This window comes from Meriones unguiculatus, chromosome 3 (assembly GCF_030254825.1).
Source record: "Meriones unguiculatus strain TT.TT164.6M chromosome 3, Bangor_MerUng_6.1, whole genome shotgun sequence".
NCBI classification, from domain to species: Eukaryota; Metazoa; Chordata; class Mammalia; order Rodentia; family Muridae; genus Meriones; species Meriones unguiculatus.
In genome coordinates, this window is record NC_083351.1 from 150,574,845 (window position 1) to 150,600,726 (window position 25,882).

General features: G+C 42.8%; 1 protein-coding gene and 1 long non-coding RNA gene across 4 annotated transcripts in view; one reads left to right on the plus strand and one right to left on the minus strand.

Moving 5' to 3' along the window:
* Window positions 1-24,697, plus strand: LOC132653176 (uncharacterized). Of its 2 annotated transcripts, none has more exons than XR_009590924.1 (3): window positions 1-56; window positions 6,000-6,113; window positions 24,594-24,697. It is a non-coding gene; the product is annotated as an uncharacterized LOC132653176 (long non-coding RNA). The 2 variants fall into 2 exon arrangements; XR_009590923.1 differs by lacking the exon at window positions 24,594-24,697 and adding an exon at window positions 6,476-6,749.
* Window positions 1,499-25,882, minus strand: part of Ppat (phosphoribosyl pyrophosphate amidotransferase) — a 39,177-nt gene continuing 14,793 nt past the window's right edge. Inside the window, exons 2-12 of one of the 2 annotated variants that reach the window (XM_021662594.2) lie at window positions 20,964-21,030; window positions 19,964-20,170; window positions 14,957-15,069; window positions 14,710-14,855; window positions 14,475-14,531; window positions 13,162-13,234; window positions 9,190-9,341; window positions 8,662-8,789; window positions 6,745-6,966; window positions 4,533-4,653; window positions 1,499-3,636 (exon numbers count right to left, since the gene is read on the minus strand). In XM_021662594.2, the coding sequence (XP_021518269.1) occupies window positions 3,440-3,636; window positions 4,533-4,653; window positions 6,745-6,966; window positions 8,662-8,789; window positions 9,190-9,341; window positions 13,162-13,234; window positions 14,475-14,531; window positions 14,710-14,855; window positions 14,957-15,069; window positions 19,964-20,170; window positions 20,964-21,030 (1,483 nt within the window). In that variant the 3' untranslated portion in view covers window positions 1,499-3,439. The remainder of the gene's footprint in view (window positions 3,637-4,532; window positions 4,654-6,744; window positions 6,967-8,661; window positions 8,790-9,189; window positions 9,342-13,161; window positions 13,235-14,474; window positions 14,532-14,709; window positions 14,856-14,956; window positions 15,070-19,963; window positions 20,171-20,963; window positions 21,031-25,882) is intronic. The other variant, XM_021662595.2, reaches the window with a different exon arrangement.

The window sequence follows — 25,882 nt, forward strand, 5'->3', positions numbered from 1 at the left end:
GCAGGAGAGGACTTGGAACCATGAGGAGAGATGAACCAGACCTGAGATGACTAAAAGTAAGTATAATGTGGGAAATCTGAATGGGAAGAAACTATGCAAGCTTGGAGGTTTAGGATAGAATAACTATTGCCCAGCACTGTGCTCTAGGTTAATTAAATAAATCCTAGTCTCTGTGTGGTGAGTTGGGTATACAGCTGGTTTAGGAATAACCGCTGTTTAAAAGGTAAATCAATAATAAATATTAATAATCAACAACAAGCCTGCAAGATGGCTCAATGAGAAGGGCACTTGCCACCAAGCAGAAGGACTTGAGTTTGGTCCACACAAGATAGAGAGAAATGACTTTCACAGATTATCTTCCGGTCTTTACATGTACAGGCACACATAGGCTTGCACTCACAGAAAACGTTACAAAACAATTACACACAAAACACACAGTGAACTGGAGAGATGAGTCAACAGTTAAAAGTACTTGCTGCTTTTCCAGAGGACCCAAGATCTGTTCCTAGCACTCCTGTCAGGCAGCTCAAAAATCACCTATAAGTCCAGGTCCAGGGAAGCTGATGCCTATTGTTTCTAAAGGTACCTATATTTATATGCATGCATGTACACACACAGTCTAGCTGGGGCCTTCTAATAAGACCCTGTCAGAAAGACAGACAGAGAGGAGTTAAATGATGAACACATTTCAGATCAAACTGAGAAGGCCAAATCCACCTACTTAGTGAGCTTAAACAGAACATGGCAATTTACTAATATATGTACAGCGTATGTGCTGACCCTGTCTCAAAGTATGTATCACAACTGGGTTAATGGTGCATGGTGTGGTTTATTGTCCAGCTGCGCAAAAGGCAGTAAGAACAGTGATTTAAAAAGAATGGAAAAGATGCTTTTTTAAGAACAAAGCCACACTGTTGGATTCTTCTGAGAAACAAGCAATAGGATGTAAACACCTGGGTGGATGGAGTCATTAAAGGAAATTCCTCATGAGATTAGTCAGAAATCCCCAGGCCCGGCCTGAATTGGACCTCTACAACCAAGCAGGCTGGGAACTTGGGAGGATTTTACTCCACAGCCTTTAAAAGAATCCAGGCTTTTCAGAGTGCTGCCCCGATGGTTCTGCCCGTCTGACTGTCCTTGTCCCACCAGTTTTCCCTTTTCTAGACAACTAGACAGTTGAAATTATTCACTGTGTAGCATTCCCACAGTCTTCTTTCACGTCTAAAGCTTGTGTCACTTCACGGTCTGTTTTAACACTGGGTAGGACCAGGCTGTCTAGATGTGCTGATTCATCCATTTGTAACTTTGTTTGGGATTTCCAGACCCTTGGAACACTGAACATTGAACAATGCCTCCAGTGTTTCCAAATAAATTGTTCTACATCTTGATGACTCGGCATTCTGTCTTCTAATTATTTTACTGCCCTCCTACTTGGCATAGTTTGCCTGGCTCATAAGACATGGACTATTTATTAAAATGCCTGTATCAATTACTACTATTTTTAAAAAGCACACATGTAAACACATTTATTAGATATATTTGTCACCAAAAAAAGTCACAAAAAGTAGGCTTACATTTGTTTGTGACGTTAACTGTGTTCAAACACATTCTTTTCAGCATATAGTACTCTCTAGTTATATACATTTAAAGCACATAAAAGGCAGCTTGAAACTGGTAAAAAAAATGTTAACTTAATTCATAGTCAGAAACTTGTGAAATAAAAGGTAACGAAGAAATAGTTAGGAAAGTTGTACGATTATCAAATGATCACAGTTATTATTTCCCTTTATAACAGTATCCCAATAAAACAAAATAAAAACTGTGGAAAACACAAAGTCAAATTAGAGATTTTGGTTTTAGTACCTTCCCTGAGTTTCTTTTTAAAACATCAAATTCAAATAAGGCCATTTAAGAATTGACCTGAAGGCTTTACCCCTCCATGCTGCCATGGGTAATGCATTTAAGGTGAAAGGCTACACCTCTTAAAATGGCCCCAGGGCTGTGAAATGCCAATCTGCCCGTGTCTGCCACAGGGCCACCTCAGCCACTGCAGCAAATGACCTTAAAGTAGTAACTTATCTTGACCTGCCACTATGTAACACACGAAACTATATACCAAATGCAGACTAATAATTTCAGTAATTAATAAATATACTTCTAAGTGGGTTTGGAAACTATACAGTAAAATTTGGCAACAATATAGAAATAATTATTTTTGCATGTGAAAAATCTTACACAAGTAGGAGTTAGTAAATCACCTCAATCCACTAAATCTGCATCATTTAAAAAAATAAAAATAAAAACTCAGTAGAGCTAACCAAACAAAGTAGAAAAAACATGATTCTGAGCTGACGCTTGGGTACAGGCAATCTAATACCTAAAACAGTGGTGTCTGCTTAGCCTTTACAAAGTCAGCCCTCTTATGTTTCTTTTTGCTCAATTTAAATTGTATATATACATGACTGTAAATGATCCAACATTCCATTCAAAGAGCCAAGTTTAATCAAATTAAGGATAAAAGCTTACTTGGACTTAAAATTGTTTCATATTTTCACTGTACTAAGTTATTTGCTGGGATAAATATTATTGAGCACATTTTCTAATCAAGTATAGAAAAAAAAAAGGCTCCAGATATAGTGCATCCCACAGAGATGGAAAAGGTCTGCAAACCTACCCTCCAGCACAGTGAAACTGCAAACTAATTTAGCAGAAGCTAATTAACGTTAGCTTCTCAAAAGCTACTGACCATGCACTGTAGAAACGCAGGGGAAAATCGGGATTTCTCAACTCAGGTACGACATGTACTGACAGTCCTACTACATACTACTTGTACGAATGCCTCAAGAAACAAATGGGGATTCCCAGGCGCAGAAAGATACTTTCTTATCTGGAGGCAGGAAAGCCAGATTGGCCTTGAATTTTAGATTCTCCTGCCTCAGCTTCCCAAGTATTTTTCATGTTTTTCTTTAAGAGTTGTACACTGGTCCCCAGAACCACAAATATGAGTATGGCGGTGAGGGGGAAGAACCTAAGATCAAGGCCATAATTACAGGCTTGACTGTACAGACTAGAGACCTCTGGGGCACAATGAACTCAACGAATTCAAAGTTTTCATGAGACTTTACAAAGCCCTCTGCCCTGTGTATATAACATCCCTTATTCTAACCTCTTCAAGCATGGGCCTGGGAAATACCACTAACCTCTGGCCTTCTCTTAGGTGAAAAGAGTCAACCCTTGTATAAAAAGCATCCCTACATGTTTTATTTCATGTAATCATCATGGTTCAATTATAGCAATTGAGTAACCTCAGACAATCTCCAAGCTTATGAAGGTATACATACAGAAGCATGTGGCATCCACTTTACTTTGTACCAAATGAGTAACAGTACGTGAACCACTTCTGCATCACCTGTCAGTCTTGAAGCATCTGTCCAGGCAGCTACCACTCCAGTTCCACGGGGTACTGCCCAGTGAGGCAAGCCGTACAGTGTCCCGTCTTCTCAAAACATTCCAGACCATTTCCATTTGCCTGAATTGTAATGTCATGTTTTTTCACTTTCTGTTTCCTGAATTTTAACTCTTGCTGCACGGACGAAACCAGTCCTTCCACTGACAGATATATAACACTATTTGCTCCTGCAGCAGGAAAGGGAGATGTCACGAGCTTTGTCTTTAGAAAGAAAACATGCTTCGCCAAAGCACAGGTACAGACAGCATGAAACTTTCTTTTAGCCTTCCTGAAAGAGGAAGCTGATGTGATGACAGATGGTCTGTAATCCCAGTTTCTTGGAAAGTGGAGGCAAGATGACCACAAGTTCAAGCCAACCAGGACAACTCAAACTTTTAAAAGAAGGAAAGTATGGAGGATATGGCCTAGTGATAAAGTGTACTTAAAATGCAGAAATCTCTTGATTCAATTGTGTGTGTGTAGGATAAAGCACTTTCTCTTCTGATCTGGCTTTAACCTACAAAGGAATGTACTCCATTCCTTTCAGAATTGTGTTCAATGTTATAACTGAGGGTTGTTTTGTTTTGATTTTGTTTTTTGAGACAAGGTCTTCTTACTCTGTAGTGCTGGCTAGCCTGCAATTGCCTTTGTAGAGCAGGCTGGCCCTCAACTCCGATCAGGCTGCCCTGGTATCCAGTGTTGGATGCAAGGCATGTGTCACCACACAAAATAGGAACTGAAATCGTTATGCTTCAATTTTTTCTAGAAGATAACTGTTGGTGAATGATTTCCCCCAGGGTATATGTGTGCATGCACACGTGTATACAAGTGTCTGTAGAAGCCCAAGGTCTCAGAATCTGGCTAGCCCATGCTGAACTCTAAAATTATGTACAGATGGACCATACCCACTCTGCATTTATGAATTCAACTCTGGTCCCCCAAAACTTGCACGGCAAAAACTGTTAACTGTTGAAATTAGCTCCCTGGCACTCAAATTAATCTTCTAACTATTTGCTGTTTTACACAAAAGTACACTTAAAATTTAAAACAAACAATTAAAATGTACAGAAATTTTAATACCTACCGAGGTGCTCTGCAAGACATTCAAATTCTGGCTTATTGGCTATAAGCTCTTCCTTTGTGGGAATGTTTATCCCCATGAAGCAAGGATACTTTATTGGTGGTGAAGCGACCCGAATGTGCACCTTGGAAAGAAATGATACCGTACACTCAGAACAAAAATAATTACACATTTTTCCACTGATAAAACTGTCTTATTGAATATTCAGTTACAACGTGAGCAACAAAGTGAGCTTAAAAAAAAAGGTTAGTTTTATTCCTGTTATTAGCCTGCATGTATGTCTGAACACCTGAGCACCATGTGAGCAAGTGATGCTCAGAGGTCAGAAGAGGGCATCAGATTCCCTGGACTGGAGTTAAGGATGGTTGTGAACCACCATGTGGGCACTAGAAACTAAACCTGGGGTCTCTGCAAGAGCAACCAGTGCTCTTAACCAATGAACATTTCTCCAGCCTATGAATTTTTGTCTTTTTCTTTTGTTTTTTTGAGACAGGGTTACTCTGCTCTGTGTAGCCTTGGCTGTCCTGGAACGCTCTTTGTAGAACAGGCTGGTTTGGAACTCAAGAGACCCGGCTGCCACTGCCTCCCAAGTACTGGGATTAAAGGCGTGCAACCACCAACCACACCATGCTTTGTGAATTTTTTTCTTAATGAGCAATTTTCTTTCTCCGTATCTTTGGCTCCCTATTGAATGGCTGTACATTCCTAGAACTACTTTTGTTTTGCTTTAATACTGAAATTGTACTTTGCTGATCTTTTATTTTGCCATATTGGACATAATCTGCCTGGTTACAATGAAAACCTGAAGAGCCATAACATGGCTCCTCTGTCTACTACTGTTTCTGCCCTTCCTGTTAGTCCCATTTACATGGTCGTAACAAGATGCACATTTTCTTTTCAGTCTTTCACATTGTAGGAACAACCAGCCTGTCTTATGCAATCTTCATAAGGTTTCAATGGCCACATCACATTTCATCACACTGGCAGGCATGTCACTTTACATATTCAATCTGTTTGCAAGTTATTCAGATAGCAATTCTTTTTTTAGTACACCAACAGATGCTGGGTTTATTATATTCTGTTTTCACTCTATAATTGTCATAGAATTCAATAGTGAGATTACCAGAACCATAATTGGTCACACACACACACAAAAAAAAGCTGGAAAACCCTTGTAATTCTTGAAATGTTCTAAATATAGGCCATCCTTTTTGCTTTCTATCTTTTCATATTCATTCAGCTAGTTATTCACTATAAAAGGCAGCTTGTTTTTGTAATTTAAAAGTTGGAATAAACGCTGACATTTAAAAATACAACTTAATAACTGAATAAATGGAGATAGTGCAGGCTTTGTTTCAGACCGCTACAATAAAGATTTCAATAAACAGAGTCATACAAATTTGCTGGGTTTTGCAAAGAATGTTAGCTACTTTTAACCGCCCCCCCCCCTTTTGTCTATTAATTGTGCAGTAACATGACATGCTGAATAGTTTCATGTCAACTTCAAGTCATCTGAGAGGAAGTAACCTCAACTAAGAAAATGCCTCCATAGTTCCAGCTGGGAGATGGGAAATACCTTGTAAGGTAAGTGGCTGATGGGGAGGCCCAGCCCACTGTGGGTAGTACCATTCCTGAGCTGGTGGTCCTGGGCTCTACAAGAAAGCTGGCGGAGCAAGTGATGAGTAGCAAGCAAACCAGTAGGCAGCTCCATGGCCTCTGCATCAGCTTCTGCCTCCATGTCCCTTCTCTCCTTAAGTCCTGACTTCCTAAACCTAGCAACCTTTTGTCCCGCAACTTGCTTTTAGGTCACAGTGTTTCACTGCAGCAATAGAAACCCTAAGACCATGATGTCTAAAGGAACATTATATATACAAAACATTAATTCAAAAACACTACACTGTAAAAAAATGTCTGAGCTTTTTTACTTTGTTTTTTTTTTTTTTAAGAGGGATTATCAGCAGCTGCAGGCAACCTTGAACACTTGATCCTCCTGCCACTACCTCCCAAATGCTAGGAGTGACCTTCTATGTTTAGCTTTTCAATCTATTAAAGATTAATAGTTAGCAAATGTTCTTCGCACTGCTGCCCGGCTATCGAGAAGCAATCTGCTAGGCAAGGTTAAATTTCAATGAACTATCCTCTTGGATACGGCACTTGTTATGCCAGCGTCACATGGTTAATTATTGGCGCTACAGCATGTTTCAACATCACTTACCTCTTTTGCACCAGATTCTTTGAGGAGTTTTATAATGGGTGAGATGGTATTGCCTCTCACAATTGAATCATCGATGAGAACAATTCTTTTGCCTTTAAAGTTGTCAGACAACACACCAAACTTTTTTGCAACACCAAGTTGTCTTAACCTCATGTTTGGCTGAATGAAGGTTCTTCCAACATACCGGTTTTTACACAGCACCTCCACATATGGCAGCCTACACTGAGGGAGAGAAAACAAGTGTACAATTAGTAGATATATTGGGTTAAGATGATACCTTTTTGGGTTAAGAGGTATCCATCCATTCCTCACGGTAACCACCTTTAAAACACATGCACACTGCTTCATTTAGAAGCTAAGTGAGGGTGCTCATCTATATTGCCACTAAATGCTGTACATATTCATAGTGCTGGCCTCCAGCTCAGCAGTGTTTCTGCCTCAGCTTCTCCAGTGCTGGGATCACAGGCATATGCTAGCACAAGCAGTTGCTCTCTTTTATAAACACCAGTAGGGGCCAGACTGTCAAGTTATGATGTTAGACCAGAAGCATCCCTGTGCAACCCCATGATTGTATTCCAGGGGAAGGAGGAATTAATACAAGAGATGAAAATGCTGAAAAGAGATGGGCACGTTACCAAAAAAGAAGTTAGCCGACCTCAAGGTCTACATTGTGTGTGTGTGTGTTTGTGTGTGTGTGTGTTGAAAACAGAAGACCAGATCATAAGGAAAGGAGGAAACAGGGTAATAGAGTGCATGTGATATACAAGCACAAAGGGGAACTATTATGAGTCAAGCAAAAGTGCAAAATAAAAGAAGGGCAATGGGAAGGCATGAGTAAGGACAGGGTAAAATCACATGCACATGGAAAAGTCACAATGGAACCCTTTATTTTGTATGCTGTTAAAATTTAAAAATAAGGGCTAATATTCTAATCTATGAATGATTAAAAACTGCCGTGGGGGAGGTCACATGGCCCTCCTCTCACTATATATGACACAGGGTGATATTTAAAAATAAAGGGCTGCCAGCTGAAGCTGGGGCAGAAAAACAGAAGCAGGAGATAGAAGGAGAAGGGAACAGGACAGGAAAAGAACAGGGAGGTAGAGAGAGAGAGAGAGAGATCCATGTGGCAGGGACAAAATGGCAGGGAAGTTGGGTTAAGTTTCGAAGTTTGGCTGACTGTCCCAGCAAAAAGGCCAACAACCTTATACTATACAGATGTCTCCATGCCTTCTTTGTTAGCCCCCAAAAGCCTCCACATTATCTGGTGCCCAAACTGGGGCCCAAGACCCAGATGAGGCAGGAGATCCAGGTAAGGGCAGACATCACCCCAGTCAATAGAGCACCCAGACACATGTTCCAGACATGAGACCTGGACGAGAATCCAGGCATATGCGTGTGGAGATGTGATGGCGGGTAGCTTGCCTTTTCATTTTGGGCAGGGGAGAAAGCAACAAGCATTTACATATCCTGCCAGCCTGGTGCCACTGGCACCAAAATTAACAAATGAGAACACAGGGACACACCTTCATAGCCAGTTGATATGATATGTGTGTGGGGGTGACTCCAGCAACTACTCATTGTGTGCCTGCCTGTGCTCGCATGGGCACAGACATGCCACAGAGCCTGTGTGGAAGCGGGGTACAACTCACTTGAGTCAGTTCTCTCCTTTAATTGTGTGGTTCCTAGGAATCAAACTTATGCCGTCAACCTTGATAGCAAAAATCTTCACCCAATGAGCCATGACTCAGCCCACTTGTTGTTGAAAAAAATGTCCAGTAATTCATTCACAGGAATCAACATTAGACCCCAAATCTTTCCTTCTTAGGGTAAATTGGTGGATTTCCCTACGGTAGGTCACATTTCTTATTTCACTGCCAGAAGACCAACTCACTGAAAATAATTAAAAGTAAATACCTTTGCCGCATACCCAAGAGCAGCAGGCGTAGCAGATTCTGGAACTGTGCTCACCAAGTCCGCCTCTACCGGTGCTTCTATCGCCAGCTGCTGACCACACCGGTAACGTACTGTATAAACCATTTGGTCTGGAATGTTTGGAAGAGAAAACAAATTGTCTTAACTGAGCATAACATTGCTATTCTACAAAGCTGGTGCGAGGATTTTATAGATTGGACAAAAGAAAAGCAATCCACACAGAAACAATAAGGTAGAAAAAAAAAAAAATCAAGCGCTTCAACTGTGTGGTATTTATAAAACTTCACCTTAATCTGTATTACAAAGTTATACTCTTTACTACTGAAAGAAAAACAAAAACTAGGAGTTGAAAGAAGGGCAATTACCATTTGTGGCTCAGTAATGTATTTACGGCGTACAGCTACATGCCTCCCCTCCCAAGAGCCAAATAAGCCACCGGGGCAATAACTGTCATGTTTCAATAAGATGCATGAGATTACTCGAAAAGTAAAAGAGAAGAAATGTACTTACCTTCAAACATACTATCTGGTCTTGCAAAATAAACATACTCAAAGATACAAAAAGCCACTGGGTCCCCTTCAGACCTTGGAATTATATCAAGAGTTTTGACACCATGTCTGGATATTTCTACAATTTCCCCAGGCTTGACTTCATGGCAGTATCTTAGAAAAAAACACAAAAGACATTTGTGAAGACTACCATTTTATAGGACAAGTACATGCTAATCTTTAAAAGGCAGATGGAAAAACCGTTTAATTTGTTACTCTTAAAATGTAGAATTTTAAAAACAGGAAGTCATCTTTTATATATTTTTGAAAAATAAAGGGATCAGTAAACTCTCTCATTCAAGTGCCCAGTCAAATCTTGATATTGCATGAATCCTCTAGATAATCTATATTATCATTTCACTCTGAAAGTTACTGTCTTTTTTGAGAGAGAGAGAGAGGGTGAGAGAAGACACAAGAGAAGTCTTTACCATCCCCTCTCTCTTTAACAGCGTTTCTCTGTTGCCTCCCAAGTGCAGGGATTAAAGGTATGCACCAACACCATCGGCTTAATTAATTCTCAACAACATGGCTTAAGGACACAGTGCATAAGAACACTAGTTTCTAAGACTTGACAACCTGAGTTTGATTGCTGGTGGAATTGACTTTCAAGTCGTCCTCTGACTTCTTTACAGACGCAAGCAAAATGGCATACCCAACCCTTCACAACACAAAATAAACAAAAACAGACAAAACAAAAACAAACAAACAAAACCCTCTCCCCAGCCTGCTCTCCAGGTACCAGGATTACATTGCAGTCAGCTTTTACTTGGATGCTGGGAATCCAAACTCAGGCCCAAACTTAAGCAGGACCCACTTTACCAACTGAGCCGTATCTCAGGTCCTATTTATAAAGTGCATCTTTGGCAGGTGAGTTGCTGCTAAGTAAGCCTCAACACCTGAGTTTGAGCTCTAGGACCCAGAGTGGAAAAAGAGAATGGACTCCTACATCTGCCCCTCCCTACAGAAGCAAATAAACTAAATCAAGTGAGCTGGGAATTGTGTTTCAACTCTGTAATTCCAGCTCTCAGGAGGCAAAGGAAGGAGAACTGCCACAGGTTCCAGAATGGCCTAGGTTAGAGTGAGATCTAGAATCACAATCAAACACATACACAGGGAGGCAAAAAAATTAAATAAATTCAAGTGAGACTAATGGCTTTTGAAAGACAGTATTTTCAGAATCAAAAGGTAGGATAGGGACATTAATGTCAGTACAACTGCTGTGCACACTATAAATAAAATATAGTAACGAAAAAGTCATGAAAAAGTGAAAAAATTTTTCCGCTGGGTGGTAGGTAGTGTGGCGCTTGCCTTCAATCCCAGAACTCCTAGCACTCAGGAGGCAAAGGCAGGTGGATCTGAGTTCAAGGTCAGCCTGGTCTACAGGAGTTCAAGGACAGCCAAAGCTACACAGAGAAACCCTGTTTCTCTTAAAACAACAATAACAAAAAAGTAAGTAAAAAATATCTATCATATCCTATAGAAAGTATAATCCCCAACCCTCATTTCTTTACCTTATGTTTTTTAATTAAATTTTTATTTTTTATATTAATTAGTTTATTCACTTTGTATCCCAGCTGTAGCCCCCTCCCTCCCTCCCTCATCTCATCCCATGAGGCTCTCCAAGTCCTCTGATAGGGGAGGTCCTCCTCCCCTTCCATTTAACCCAAGCTTACCAGGTCTTATCAGGACTGGCTGCACTGTCCTCCTCACATGGCCTGGCAAGGATGCTCTCCCACTGGGGGGTGGTCAAAGAGCCAGCCACTGAGTTCATGTCAAAGACATGGACCTTGGAGCCTGGACTCTCCTTTTTCGTTTATTCCTATTATTCTTATATTTTGTCTTTTCACGGCATCCTTGATTTCTTGGATGTTTTATGTTTGGAACTTTTCCCAATTTTACTTTTTCTTTGGGAGATGTATCAATTTCTGCAGTTGTATCTTCAGCATCTGAGATTCTCTTCTCTCTTGCATTCTTTGGTGATGCTTACCTTTGAAGTACCTGATCTTTTCTCTTAAGTTCTCCAGGGTCTTCTCTGTGTTTTCTTTATTGATTCCGTTTTCATGCCTTGCACCATTTCCTTCATCTGGTTGAATGTGGATTCCTGTCTTCTTATAATGATCTCTACTTTTTTGTTCGTTTCCTGTCTATATGCTACTAATTGTGCCTCTACTTGTTTGGCCATATTTGCCTCTGTTTCTTTGAGAGATTTGTTCATTTCCTCTTTATGTCCCTCTAATAACTGGCTAAATAGAGCTTTAAAGTCAGTTTCCTGTGTTTCCGATGAATTCGAATATCCACTGATTTTGGGGGTTGCTGGTAAAGCCATGATGTCCTGATTTTATTTTTGTTGGATGTGTTCTTACACCAACCTCTGGCCATTTGCTTATTTGTAACCTTCACTGTTTGTTCCTGGATTCTGCAGTTCAGACTGGTATCGCACTTCTCTGATGTCTGGATTATTCCACAGGGCGACGAGAGGTCCACTGGTTTGAGAGTGTGCATTGGTATTTTAGCTATTCCTAAGGGAGGAAGATCCGCTGCGCAGAAGCACTAATGCGGGCGAGCAAGCGTGTGTATGGAAGTGTGCCTTAAAGGACAGGGTGCTAGAGAGTGGAGATGGCTGGAATGTGGAACAGGGGGCGGTGTAGGCGTAGGAGGGGTTGCAGGTACTGGCGCTGTTCTTGGGCACAATGAGCATGTGCAGATTCCCTGAATACCTCAGTGGCCTACAGGCCTGTCATACTATCCTTGTGGTATTCAGCTCTATCTGGGCTCCAGGAGTCGTTTCCCTGGACTCCATTGATAGACCCGCAGAACAGGGGCTTCAGTGTTGAGAAAGCTGTCCTAAGAATCTCTATGTTGTCCACAGTGGGTGTGTGGTAAGAGGGATCCAATGTCTGGCTGCTAGGATAGAGGGACCCTGGATCTGGGGCTCTGCAGGCACTTACTTGAAGGTGCATTCACTCTCTAGCAGGTCCACCTGGAGGGCACACAGGGTTCCCCTGTTCTCTACTCTCAGATTTGGGCCTGCTGGGGCAAATGCGGGTATAGGAGATCCCTTAGCTCAGTGGTGCTGCAGCCACACAACTTGGAGATGGTATGGAGGTCCACTGGGAGTCCAACCACAACAGCAGAATTTGGGAGCTGGTACAGATGCCTGCTGGGAAGCCCTGGGGAGCCCCTACAGCGGTCCAAAGAGCTGAGTGGCCCAGACAGCAGGCTGCCCGCCACTGAGGGACTGGGCAGCCCGCACAGTTGCTAACTGGGGGGCTCTGTGGGTCGTACAGCTGCTCACAAACCCAGGACCTGGAAGGCTGGTACAGTTGGCAGCCACCGCTGAAGACCTAGGAGGCCCGCCTCTGCTGCTTTAGTCATCGAGCAGGGAATTCTGTGCAGGGGGATCAAATGCTTGCCACTCTCGGTTCCCAGAGAAGTCCGAGGGTGACCTGGACTCAGCTCATGGGTTGTCCCCTCTCACCCAGGGAGCCTCAATGTCCATGTTCTGGCTTCAGCTGCCCCTTTACTCACCAATTTCTGAGTTTCAGATCCTCTGCCTCTCAGATACGGTGCGTCTGGTCGCCACCATCTTGGATACCCCCTACCTCTTATATTTTTGATACAGGTTTGCTCAAGCTGGTATTAACTCCTGAGTTCCAAGTTCAAATAATTCTCCCCCTTTAACCTCCCCACTAGGCAGTTTTGGACTATTGGGTATACATCACCATACCCCTCTTTTATTTTTGGTGGGGTTAGGAGTGTGAGAGATGGTGTGTATGTATGTGTGTGTGTGTGTAACTCAGGTTCGTTTAAACTCATAATCTTGCTGCCTCAGAATTTTTGAATGCTAAGACTATAGGCATAAGTCGTCAAATTTGGCAGAAAATCTCCCCATAAACGTAGGAAAAATTAAAACAATGACTAGGATACAACTTACCTTGCACCAATAGATAAAAAGCTGCAAGACTCTGAAGACACCACCCATCCTTCAGTTTCTGAAGACTTTTTCTCTGTAAGTCATAAGACAATCAACTTAGTAAATAGGTTCGAGGAACTCTTTGTTTTGTGTTTGCTTTTTTTTGCATGGCATCAGGAGCCTTGCACAAAGGAGGCAAGCACTGTATTAATAAGTTACACCACCAGAACCCTCAACGACTTTTTATTTTTGAGGAGGCTTTTAGGCCAGTGAGACGGCTCACTGGATAAAGGTGCTTTCTGCCAAGTCGGACAACCTGAGTTTGATCCCTGGAAGACATGAAGCAGGAGGATAGACTCCCAGACTTGAGATCCTCTGCTCTTCTATGCCACTGGCATTCACACACATTCAAACACAGGGCGTAAAATAGTTTAAAAAAGAAAAAAAAAAAAGAGGGTTTTTCATCGGTGCAGCGGCACTCGGGGGGGGGGCAGAGACAGGCACATCTCTGTCACTTGGAGTCCAGCCTGGTCTACAAAGCAAATCCAGGACAGCCAAGGCTACACAGAGAAACTGTCTCTCAAAAAAGCAAAACAAACCAACCAAACAAACAAAAAAGAGGCTTTCTTAATAGAACAGGTAAACACCAAATAGGTAAAAGCAGCTACTAGTATCACATTAAAAGCAGGTGGTGCAACATGACTTAATTAATAGAAAAGAAATAATCAAAAGATTCCTCCTAACATTATGATATCATGGTTGGAAAAACGATACATAGGTCATAAAGAAAAAATTACTACAAAAATAAAAAGGTTAGACAAAAGACTTGAGCAAGAGAAATAGGACCACAGTATTAAATGAACTGAAGGTCTGACACAGCTATGTGAAATGTCCTTAAAACCTAAGACCATACCTAGCCAGAGGGTTCAGAGTAAAGTGCCTGATAGGCAAACAGGAGGGACCTGAGTGGATCCCAGCAACCAGCTAAAAGCTAGGTGTGGCGTTACGTTAATCACCTGTAACCCCAGCGCTGGGGGAAGAGCCACATGACTCACTGGCCAGCACCTCTAGCTAAAAACTGTGAGCTTCAGTTTCAGTGAGACCCTGGCTCAGAAAGGAAAGTAGGAAGCAACAGAAGAATGTGACTTTAGTTGTCCTCTGGCCTCTCCTCAACACACCGATGCAAGCACACCTGCATGCACATGTACGTGTGCACATCTCCGCCCCGTGCACACACTCCAAAACCCCAGACGCCAGGGCTGAAGAGCTGGCTGCGAGGTCACCAGAGTTCAGATCCTAGTGCCCACGTTAATAACCTGGCATCCTGCACATACCTGCAACCCCAGCTGAGGCTACGCTTCCAGCAATCTTCAAGTTCCGGAAAAACCCTGCTACATGGGAATAAGTAGAGTGTGACAGGGGACAACACCAGATGCCCTCTGACCGCCATAACCAGCACAGGAGCACATGGCATGTACAACCATGTACACACATAAACTGGGGGGGAAATAAGCTTCCCGTAACCACACACTTGGGAGCAGAAAAGGGAGGCCTTCTGAAGCTCCTTACCTTTGTCGTTAATATCAGAAACTGGAATAAGACGACCAATGCACAGAGGGCGATTTCCGTACGGGTCCCGCACTGCGTAAATGACATCCCTGTGCATTATGAGCAGAGAGTATGCCGTGGGTGCTTCCTTCATTAGGTTCTTAATTCTGGAACGACAAGTAACTAAATGAATCACTCTGGCTGTAAACACACACAAGCACAGCTCTCACAGCCGGAGCTGCCAGCACAGGCCAGTTTAGACAATTACCTTGCCACCCAGTCTGGGGTATCATCTTGTTCCTGAGGAGGGGTATACGCGAGTAACTGGGTAATCATTTCACTATCGGAGGACGTGGAAAGCCCAATACCATGCCGCAGGAGCTGGGGGAGAGAGAAGTCTCATCATTATAGCATTAGTGCATACTAATAGGGAGCAGGCGCTCTACAGACCAAGTTCCGAGCCCCACGCAGCACATGTAAACTCACGGCAGGGACTACTGCTGGCAGCAATGGTCTCCAAAGCTAAGCAGGAAAAAAGTGCTTTAGCAGACATAAAGCAAAACCTAAGTCTGAGGATGAGCACACTTGCAAAGGGCTTGAACTGTGGCCTTTTCTACCCTCCACAATCCTGAGAGTAGCAGACTGCACCAACTCTCAAACCGGAGTTCGCTGGCATAAATGAACAGCCACAGTTCTGGCCACTGAGAAGATAGGAGTCAACATTTTTAAGTGACTAAATGTCAAAATGTTCAGAACTGAATTCTTGGCCTTGATTATTTCTAAGCAGTAAAATTTTATAATTCACTTCATATTAAGATTTTTGTGATTGTCTAAATTTTAAAAGTCATTTTCTTAATTTGTGGACAGAAATGTGTATTATAGTCACCACAGTGCCACTGCCCATTAAGAGGGCACAAAAAGGCAGCTGGAGATCACCAAAGCTACAATAGAAAACAGAAAGACATAGCAGTCATGAAGCCTGGGTTCTAGATATTTTAGATCACCAATTCACTACCATTCAATTTCTGTAACCAGTTATCCTATATGAGACATCAGCTCTAAAAATGCTGAACAAAGCGTGCATGTCTGTGCACATGTATGCATGCTATCACTATCCTGAACTTATTCAATAGGAATATTAGAATATACTAAACTGAAGAAAGCAGATAACAATAAATGAATGGCATGAATGGATCCACAAGAGCTACCAGCAAGTTGGGGTGCATGGAGTGATGGTGTTGCTGTAGACTCAATTGTTAATTCTGTTCAGGCAGCGAGCCACAGCCCATCACCTGTCTCATATTTTATAAATGTCTGTTCCCTCCTCATCTGCATAAGGCAATGTACATTTATGTCTAATTGGCTTTAGTGATGAGCTGACAGCCAACATCTGAGCAGGAAGTGGAAGGCAGATCTCCTGGGCAGAGAAAGGGATGATGGGAGAAGATGAGAAGCGGGAGATTTGTCGCCAGGGACACAGGAAGAAACAATATTGGAGCTGAGCAGAGGTGAAGAACGAGCCATGTGGTAGGTTGTGGGCTAGAATAGTCAGGATAAAGATGAGCTAGCTGAGAGTCTGCCCAGCTAAAGGCCTAAGCTTTTAAATATTAATAAGCCTTCTCGTCACTATTTATATTGCTGGCGGGTACAAGACAGTCCCGCCATACCAGGGATATTAAGATGCCATGTAATTAGCAACAAAAAGATGAAATGATCACGCATACACAGAGCCTGGGCAACATTAACAAAGGAAGCTCCAAATAGCAGAAGTGGACAGGCTGCCTGAGTAAGCACTCTGCCCCTGCTTCCCCACTCTAGACACCTGTGATTGTTTCCAGCTTCTAATTCTCTCATACTTGTCATTTTCAAGTTCGTATTCCATTGTCTTCACATGCCTTCTTTCTTTTTTTAGAGATTTACTTATTGTATGTATTTGAGTGCTCTATTTGCATGTACACCTACATGCCAGGAGAGGGCATCTAGTATGTGTGGTTGCTAGGAATTGAACTCGGGACCCCTGGAAGAGCAGAACAGTTTCCATAACCACAGAGCCATCTTTCCAGCCCTCCACATGTCTTGTTATGCTTCCAGACTATAGAGTATTTCCTAATCCACACAGTATTTTTTAAAGTTCCAACATGGCTCCAAAGGGCCTGGAGTCCCCAGCCCTCACCACTTGGCTGGCTTTTAACACTAACAACAGTAACTTCACAGCAGACCCTGTAATTGCTTCCAATTACCTACTTCTTTAGATAAAGGAAACTGTGCGGGACTAGACCTTCAGCTCCATGCCTGGCAGCTGTCAGACCCTTCCTGAGCCTGGCCAGCACAGCAGTTACCCGGGAGCAGAGCCAGAAGCCAGAAGCCGCCTACAGAGCTGCTACTGCTGTCTTGCTGGCCCCCAGATACGGCAGGGCTGAGGAACACTGCTGGTGTCACCTGATACGCAGTGCCTGGTGTTTCCTGGCGAAAGGTGACAGCCACAACTTCGGCTTTCATGGTTTTTAGAGAGAACTCCTGACAGCTGCCAAATAAATGGGTCAGGACAACTGCAGGGGAGGCCCAGACCAACAGTGAACATCCTCAAGATTTATTTCAGTGTGTGGGAGTGTGTGCATTTCACTGCCAAGAACCCTCAAAAGTTACTATGCCAGGAGAGCTTCAGATAGCCTTTATACAATCTAGCCTGTATCCGTGGCCTGCAGCCATCCAGATAACCCCCAGTCCTCAACACAGTTGTCTTCAGCCCCTCAGGGATAGCCTCTCCGGACCCTGTCAGATAGTCCTCTCCCCCTCTGGCCATCTGTCTGGGAGACTTCCTTCCGGTGCACTGCTCCTGCGCTGTGGCACAGCCACTAATTTGATTAGTGAGTTTATTGGATTAGCTTTGCTGTCTACTTAGGACCTTTCATTACGGGTCCAGCAGGCTGAGTTGGTTGTATGAAGAACAGTTGGTCTCTTGGGGCTCCTTATCCCAGGGACACCCAAGAACAATTAGAAGAAGGTTCAAGGGCAGTGGTCAGGATCACAGGCTACAGAAGATTTCAGAGAGGAATAAAGAACTGTGGGAGAGGCTGGAGAGACGGCTCAGTAGTTGTAAGCACCTGCCACTTTCCAAAGTACTCAGGTTCAATTCCCAAACACCAACATATCAGTTCAAAACCATCTACAACTCCAGTAGCCAGGAGACACCATCATGTACACAGTACACAAAACACACACTCAGGCCCACATACATACACACAAAATGAAATAAAAGGAACTATGGAAAGGACTATGGTGAGAGACGGCAGAGAACTGTGGTCAGCAACAGCTGTGGAGAAGCTGCAATCTGAGTATTGGAGGGGTTCCAAAAGGCTGCCAAAAGTCACCGGCTCACTCCGGCTACCCAACACCTCAAGCTCAGGGCTGTAACACTAGACGCTGGGCCACAGGCATGTAAAGCCCAGCGTGGCAACACTAACTGCAGGGGGCCGTGACGCCACAGGCTCAGAACTGTTGACACTAAGGGAGCTGCGCTTTGCATCTTCGTGATTTTTATGTGGCTAGAGCAGAGAAACCCCAGGCGTGGTAACACAAGCCTGTAACCCCAGCATTCAGGGAGGTAGTGGCAGGCGCATCTCTGTAAGCTCGAGGGCAGCCTGGTCTACAAAGGAAGTCCAGAACAGGAAAGGCCACACAGAGAAACACTGTCTTTAAACCCTCTACCACCACCCCGCAAAAAAGCACAAAACAGTTTTATTTAGCCAATGTGTTTAATTTGTGTCATGACATGTAAGTTTCATGTTGACTTGGTGTTATCCCTAAGGCATCTCATAATGTACACGCAAATACTACTAAATCTGAAAGGCTTCTCACCTAAGCATTTTAGATAAAGAATATGGAATCTGTGCTCCTCTTTCTTCCACACCACTGCCCTTGATACCTATGGAAGAATAGTTCTAGACTCTTGCCAAACCACACTCTGCAATGCTTATGTCCCTAATAAAACTTGGTATGGGGCTAAGGATAAGCGGCATAGTGGTTGGCCAGCACATGAAAGGCTCAACCCCGAGAACCTCACACCAACAAAGCCACTTAAAATTCCCTTTACAGCCTTTTCTCCCAAGACAGGGTTTCTCTGTGTAGCTCTGGCTGACTTAGAAATCACCATCACCACCTCTTAATTTCATAACCAACACAATGTAAAACATTGACAGGTTATTTAGGGAATCATAAGGAAGAATGCTATTCATGTTCAGAACAACAATGTTTTCTATTTTCTACTCTAATTTTTTTTTTAAATCTACACTTGAGAGATATGGAGAGCCAGAAAGCCAAGGGCTTTCAGCCTGATTTCAGCCTGATCTTTTGTGGCACACAATCCTAAAACTGTCTGAAACACTGCAGTTAAGTGTATTTTGTACAATAATATGATAAGGATAGGACTGGTGGCTAGATGCTCCTTGACAGCTTTAGGAGAGAGGATAGCTACCATGGAAACCATTCAGCCTTAGACCAAACCTCCAATGAGGGAACAGGTGCCAAAGGTTGAGATGACCACCGAAGGCCAATAATTTAGCAGACATGTCACCATAAAACCTAACAAGACTGGCTTCATGGAGCTTCTGGATGTCTGAGTGGTGTCCTCATGCCTCCTCCCCCAAATCCTGCTATACCTGTCTCTTCACCTGTTTCAGAGCCTTCATAATGTCCCTCATATCAACACACATAAATCAAGCGTTTTCCCGCATTCTGTGAGCCACTGCGCTACTAAAATCAAGGAGGGAATATGGGGAATCAATTTATAGCTTGAAGGCCCTAAGTGTTTGGGGCCTAAAACTGGAGTAGGCATCTCTTATGGAATGCACTGCTGACACAGGGGACCTGGCACAGCAGAGCAGAACTATAGGACACCAACTGGTTGGTCTAAGAAAACCCTACATGGGTCAGGGATATGCTGTGCTGAGTTTGGCCATAGGGAACAATAGCTTGGTTTTTTTCTCTCTCACAACCTAAGCACAGGAACAGAGTTATAAGATGTTTACAGTGACTCTTCCGGCGGCTGACAGCAACCATAAACCAACAGTCCAAAGCACAGCACCAGGTGGCCCTGCGTCCATTCACCTAGGGAGTACAAGACTATGGGTTTAGAGGAGGCGTGCCAGGCAGCTCTGATGCAGTGACTTCTTGCACAGAGGTAATAAGTGGCAATAACCAGAAGATGCCCTTGGCCGGGAGCTTCGACTTCCTTTCACCATCACAACACAGAAGGAGCTGTTAAGAAACAACTTACCTTCTTCCTTAACCGAGCCGCATTCACCAGCTCACCATTGTGTGCCACGGCTATTTTCCCATGAAGAGTTTCCACGACGAATGGCTGGCAGTTTTCCAGTTCACATTTTCCCGTAGTGGCGTACCTCGTATGTCCGATCCCAAGATTTGAGACGTACAATTTCTTCAAATTGTCCTCGGTGAAAACATGATTTACAAGACCCATTCCCTTGAGAAGTCAAAGCAAAAGGGGTCTTAGGAGAAAAGAGAAACTGGTATATTGCTAGCAATAAGACTCTGCTCAGGCGACCCAAATGAGACTGATATTTCACGAACTGTCTTTTTGCTCCAGTATTTGAATGAATTTACTTTTTGGGAGGTGGGCTAAGACAGGGTTTCTCTGGTTAGCTTTGGCTATCCTGGACGTCAGGGATCTGCCTGCCTGCTGAGTGCTGGGATTAAAGGCATGCACCGCCACTGTCCAGCTGAATTCACATTAAACTCATTTTGAAGTGAGCACTTTAGTGGAGTTTAGGATTGCCACAACACTGAAGAATGTCTATCTTATGACATTCTTCATTAGCATATGACAGTTAGCAGCAAGATTTTATTACTAGGCAATGCAATCTCTCAAATATGAACTAAATTTGGCATTAAAAAAAAAATCAAGGCATCTTAAAAGTATGTAAACAGATGATCTCCTGGCTTGTATGAGCCAGCCTAGCAAAAGATTGCCAGGAAAGAAACAGATCCTATGAGGGGACAAAGTTAGAAGTAAGTAGACTGACCCAAGAGTACTGCTTCTAGCTGCAAATTTATTTATACCCCCAAACATATTTCTTTATTTAGAAACAGTCTTACTTTGTACACCAAAGTAGCCTCAAACTCAGATCCACCTGCTTCAGAATCCCAAGTCCTGGCATTAAAGATGTGCACCACCATGCCTGGCCTCCACCACACATAATAATGACCAGGGGGCAACAGGTCTCTCTAACATCATTGTTTTGGATGTGCAAACCTACCTTATGCACCTTGAATGCAGGCACTGAACTCCCATCACTGGTTACAATACCAGCACTCTCCTGACCCCTGTGAACAGATAAATGTATCAGCTGTTAAACCAGCCTAGCTTCCTGTAGAACACCTTTCCCAAAAAGAACCCATAGGCTGAGTCTCACCACACACTGAATGCTGCTGACACTGGCCTCTCCTCTCTGGACTCTAACAACGTGATAGTGTTCTAACTGTACCTGCTATGCCAGGCTTTACCTTTTCGTGTTTATGGAAATGATCCAATCTGGCTTTCACAACAGTGCTAGGGGGTAGGTACTACGATCATGATTCATAAAGAAATGGAAAGAAGATTAAGTAACAGATCAAATGTGCAGGGCTGAGGTTGCACCACCAGCTCAGGACAGATAACCCAACTCAAGAGAGATCTGCCTCCATAATACTATGATTAAAGGCATGCACCATCACCCCCAGCATGAAACAATGCCCTTCAAATTATTATTAGCTATAAATCTCAGGCAAAATGTAATGCTTTAATTAAAACAAACAAACAAACAAAACAAACCACTAAGTGTATGGATGTTTTATCTGCATGTATGTTTGCACACCACACGGGTGCCCGGTTCTCCCAGAAGAGGTGTCAGATCCTCTGTAACAGAAATTTGTGAGCTGCTACATGGATGCTGGGAAAAATCTGCATCCTCTCCTTGCAAGAACAAGTGCTTTTAACCACTGAGCTATCAATTCAGCCCAAAATATAATGCTTTTTTTTACAATTTTTAAATTTTTATTTTATTTTTATTAATTAGTTTACTCACTTTGTATCCCAGCTGTAGCCCCCTTCCCCATCCCCTCCCAACTCCACCCTCCCTCCCTCTTCTTCTCCTGTGCCCCTCTCCCAGTCCACTGATAGGAGAAGTCCTCCTCCCATTTGATTCTAGTCTATCAGGTCTCATCAAGACTTTCTTTTCTTCCTTCCTTCCTTCCTTCCTTCCTTCCTTCCTTCCTTCCTTCCTTCCTTCCTTCCTTCCTTCCTTCCTTCCTTCCTTCCTTCCTTCTCTGTGGACTGGTAAGGCTGCTCTGCCCTCAGGTGTAGGTGAACAAAGAGCCAGGTCAGAGACAGTCCCTGTTCCTATTATTGGGGAACCCTCTTGGACACTGAACTGCCATGGGCTACATCTGTGCAGGGGTTCTAAGTTATCTCCATGCATGGCAGAGAAACACTTAAAGAAAAATCTCAACATCCTTAGTCATCAGGGAAGTGCAAATCTAAACAACCCTGAGATTTCACTTTACACCCATCAGAATGGCTAAGATCAAAAACTAAAATGACAACATGAGCTGGAGAGGATGTAGAAGAAAAGAAACCTTACTCCATTGCTAGTAGGAAGGTAAACTTGTACAACCACTCTGGGAATCAATCTGGCGCTTTCTCAGACAATTAGGAATAGTGCTACCTCAAGATCCAGCTATACCACTCCTAGGCAGATATCCAAAAGATGCTCAAGTATACAAACCATGTTCGTAGCAGCTTTATTTGTAATAGCCAGTACCTGGAAACAACCCAGATGTCCGTCAGTTGAGGAATGGATACACATATTGCGGAACATTTACAAAATAGACTACTACTCAGCAACTAAAAACAAAGAAATCAAAAATTTTCAGACAAATAGTGGGATTTAGAAAAGATGATCCTGAGTTGAGGTATTCCAGAAGCAGAAAGACACACATGGTATAAACTCACTTATTAAGTGGATATTAGCCATATAATATAAGATAAACATACTAAAATCTCTACACCTAAGGAAGCTAATCAAGAAGGAGGACTCTGGGTAAGATGCTCAATCTTCATTCAGAAAGGCAAACAAGTTGGACACCAGAAGAGGGAGAAAACAGGGAACAGGACAGGATCCTATCACAGAGGGCCTCTGAAAGACTTTACCCAGCAGTGTATCAAAACATATGCTGAAATTCATAGCCAAACTTTGGGCAGAGTGCAGGAAATCTTTCATGAAAGAAGGAGAACATAGGAAGACCTGGAGGGAACAGGAGCTCCACAAGGAGAGTAACAGAACCAAAAAATCTGGGCATAGGGGTCTTTTCTGAGACTGATATTCCAAACAAGATAATGCTTTTTAAATGCATATCTATAAATATTAACTATAAACCATTTCCAAGTAATTTTTAAAAATCAATAATATTAAGGAGACAAAAATTTTATAAGAAAAGAAATACACAGACACACAAAAATAGTTTTCATTTCCTTTGTCCCAAGGGTAATTTTTCCCTAAAGCCCAAATGAGGACGATTAGCAACCATTTAGGTCCACCAAACCTACTTAGTTGGCAGATCCTCAATTACTCCCTTAGGCAGCGTGAACCAGTTAAACTACATCCTTTCAAGCTCTTAGGAGCTTACCGACAACCAGCCCTCTGGTTTCCTAGGAAACAAAACGTTAGCTAGAAATAGGGAATAGTTTCCAGGTCACTTTCAACATGGGGAATGGAGCTAGAAAGCACTGGTCTGAGGAGGTTTAAAGCTATTACTGTCTAGGCAGAAAGACATCTATGAAAACAACTTTAGGGAACACCAAGAAATAAAGGAATATTTATTTACATCGCTAAAAGACTGCAATCACTACAGTATACAGAGTATGCAGAGATTGGAAACAGTGCAGGGCAAAGTATAAAAATCTCAAGTATGAATAAAGGACAGTCAAGCAGGCCCACAACACAGGAGACAGCTTTAGAACTATGATTTGGATGCAATCCTGCAGTATGAACCCTCCACACAACAGAGGAAGGAGGAGGATGGCAGCAGCAGGTACCCAGCAACCCTAAGCTCAAGTACCACCCCAGAGATCACTGAAGATAAAAAGAAAACACCATTCTTTCGTTTCTCACTTCATTTACAATTTCTGAGTATGTGTGGTAAATATAGCCTAAAATATCAAGATTAAAAAAAATCTAATATATCATTTTGCACAAGGTATGAATTTCAAAAGTAGTTTCAATACCATCATTTCTTACATCCCAAGCAAAGCAAAAACACACTAGAATGTCACTAAAATGCTGTACCAAGTAGAGTTGGGCTGATGTGGCTCTGAAATATGGATAGGTCTCAAAGATACTTTAGGATTTAATTTTAGCAAAAGGTAAAAATACCAGAAGATGCTGTCCTGTCCAGCTGCTGTTTTTCACATAGCTCCAAACAAGACGGAAATGAAACAAAAACACTAAAATTGTGTAATGGAGTCCCTGAGAATTAGGGTTTCCCCAAGAAATTGAGGGCTAGGAATGCAAACAGGCTGCCTCTAAGAGCCTGGACACCAGAAAACACCCACCTTCTCAGCCAAAGAAGATCTACATATGTTTATTTCATCTTTTCCATCAATTGAGTTACTGCTACAGGCAAGGTCAACAGAGATTTCTCCCAAGCTTTGGTCAAAACTGTAAATAAGCTCATTTCCCATTCTTCGTGTACCATGTCACCGTCTCTTCATGTGGACAAGCACCTGCCTGCTCTAGGCTTTATGGCTAGAGATCCAGTAAGGGAACTTGGTGAACCAGAATGGAATAGTATCTGGTATCTGTCATCTCTACAGTGCTGCTATGACATTCCCTCTTTTCCCTTTTACCTAGTGTCAGCAGCCCTTGCCACCTGTTTGTTCTGTTTCGATTTTTAAGAAGAAGAAGAAGAAGAAGAAGAAGAAGAAGAAGAAGAAGAAGAAGAAGAAGAAGAAGAAGAGGAAGAAGAAGAAGAAAAAAAATTTTTTAAATTTACCACCCACTCCTTATGCAGTTCTGAGGAAAGAGTGACCTTGGCCTGGCTTGGGCAAGTGCTGCCACCGAGCTTCACCCTTGCTCACACCTCTAGTCCTTTCTCAGTTAAACTCTCAAAGATCAGATGCACCTGTTTACAATGGTGTTCAAGTGGTAATTCCTTCCTTTTCTCCCCTCCTCCTCCGTTGCTCTTTTGCAGAGCTAGGAATTGAACTCTAGTTCCTAACTCTAATGTGACACTTTCATACCTCATTACCAGCAGTGTGCAACAGCTTTACATTCATTCACGTCTATAAGCGACTACTCATGTCAAGGACAACTCACACAAGCCTCACGTTCTCATAACTGAGATCAGTCTACAATGGCCAGGATTCCATTCGTTTGTCTCTCTTTGCTTTATACAAATGTACCATGAACAGTAAGGGTTCCAGCTTAAAATCTCTAGGACAGGGGCTTCTGTGCAACTTTATAATACATACTACAAATGGTCAATGTAAGGAAAACACATCCTCCAAAGCTGTAGGCATGAGTTTTTCCTCACTCCATTGATGTTTGCGCCAGCCCCTTTCCTGTGATCATAAAACTAGATAACAAAGAGAAAAATCTATCTTTCCTTACTGAGCCCTAGTCAAGCTTAGCTGGTAAGTGATCTGTGGGCATTGCCATGTTCCACTTGCTTCTAGAATGTAAAATTCAATCTATATTTTAGGTCTTAGAATTTTGCATCTAAGTCTGGACCATTTCTTACCTGGAACTTAGCCTCAATTAACTGCGAAACATGATTTGAAATGGACAGTTTTAATATTGCTAGGAATAGTTGAAAGTTTGAATGTGGTGACATTGGCTCTCTGCTTCTACCCTGTGGGTCTGGAGGACCAGGGAGGTCCTCAGGCTTGGCGGCAAGTGTCTTTACCCACTGTGCCGTCTTGTCAGCCCTTATGCACATGACTTAGTATTTAAGCCAGATTGTACCACTGTGTTATACAGGATGCGTCCAAATCTACAGGCGCTATCAGTTACACCAATCCAATTCTTCCCTTAGTTCAGCAGGGAGAAGTCAGTCTCCCTTCTAAGCACACGGTCAGCACCACCAGAATACAAAGAAGCTACCGCAGGAATCTTCCTGCTGATCTCTTGCATCAGACAGA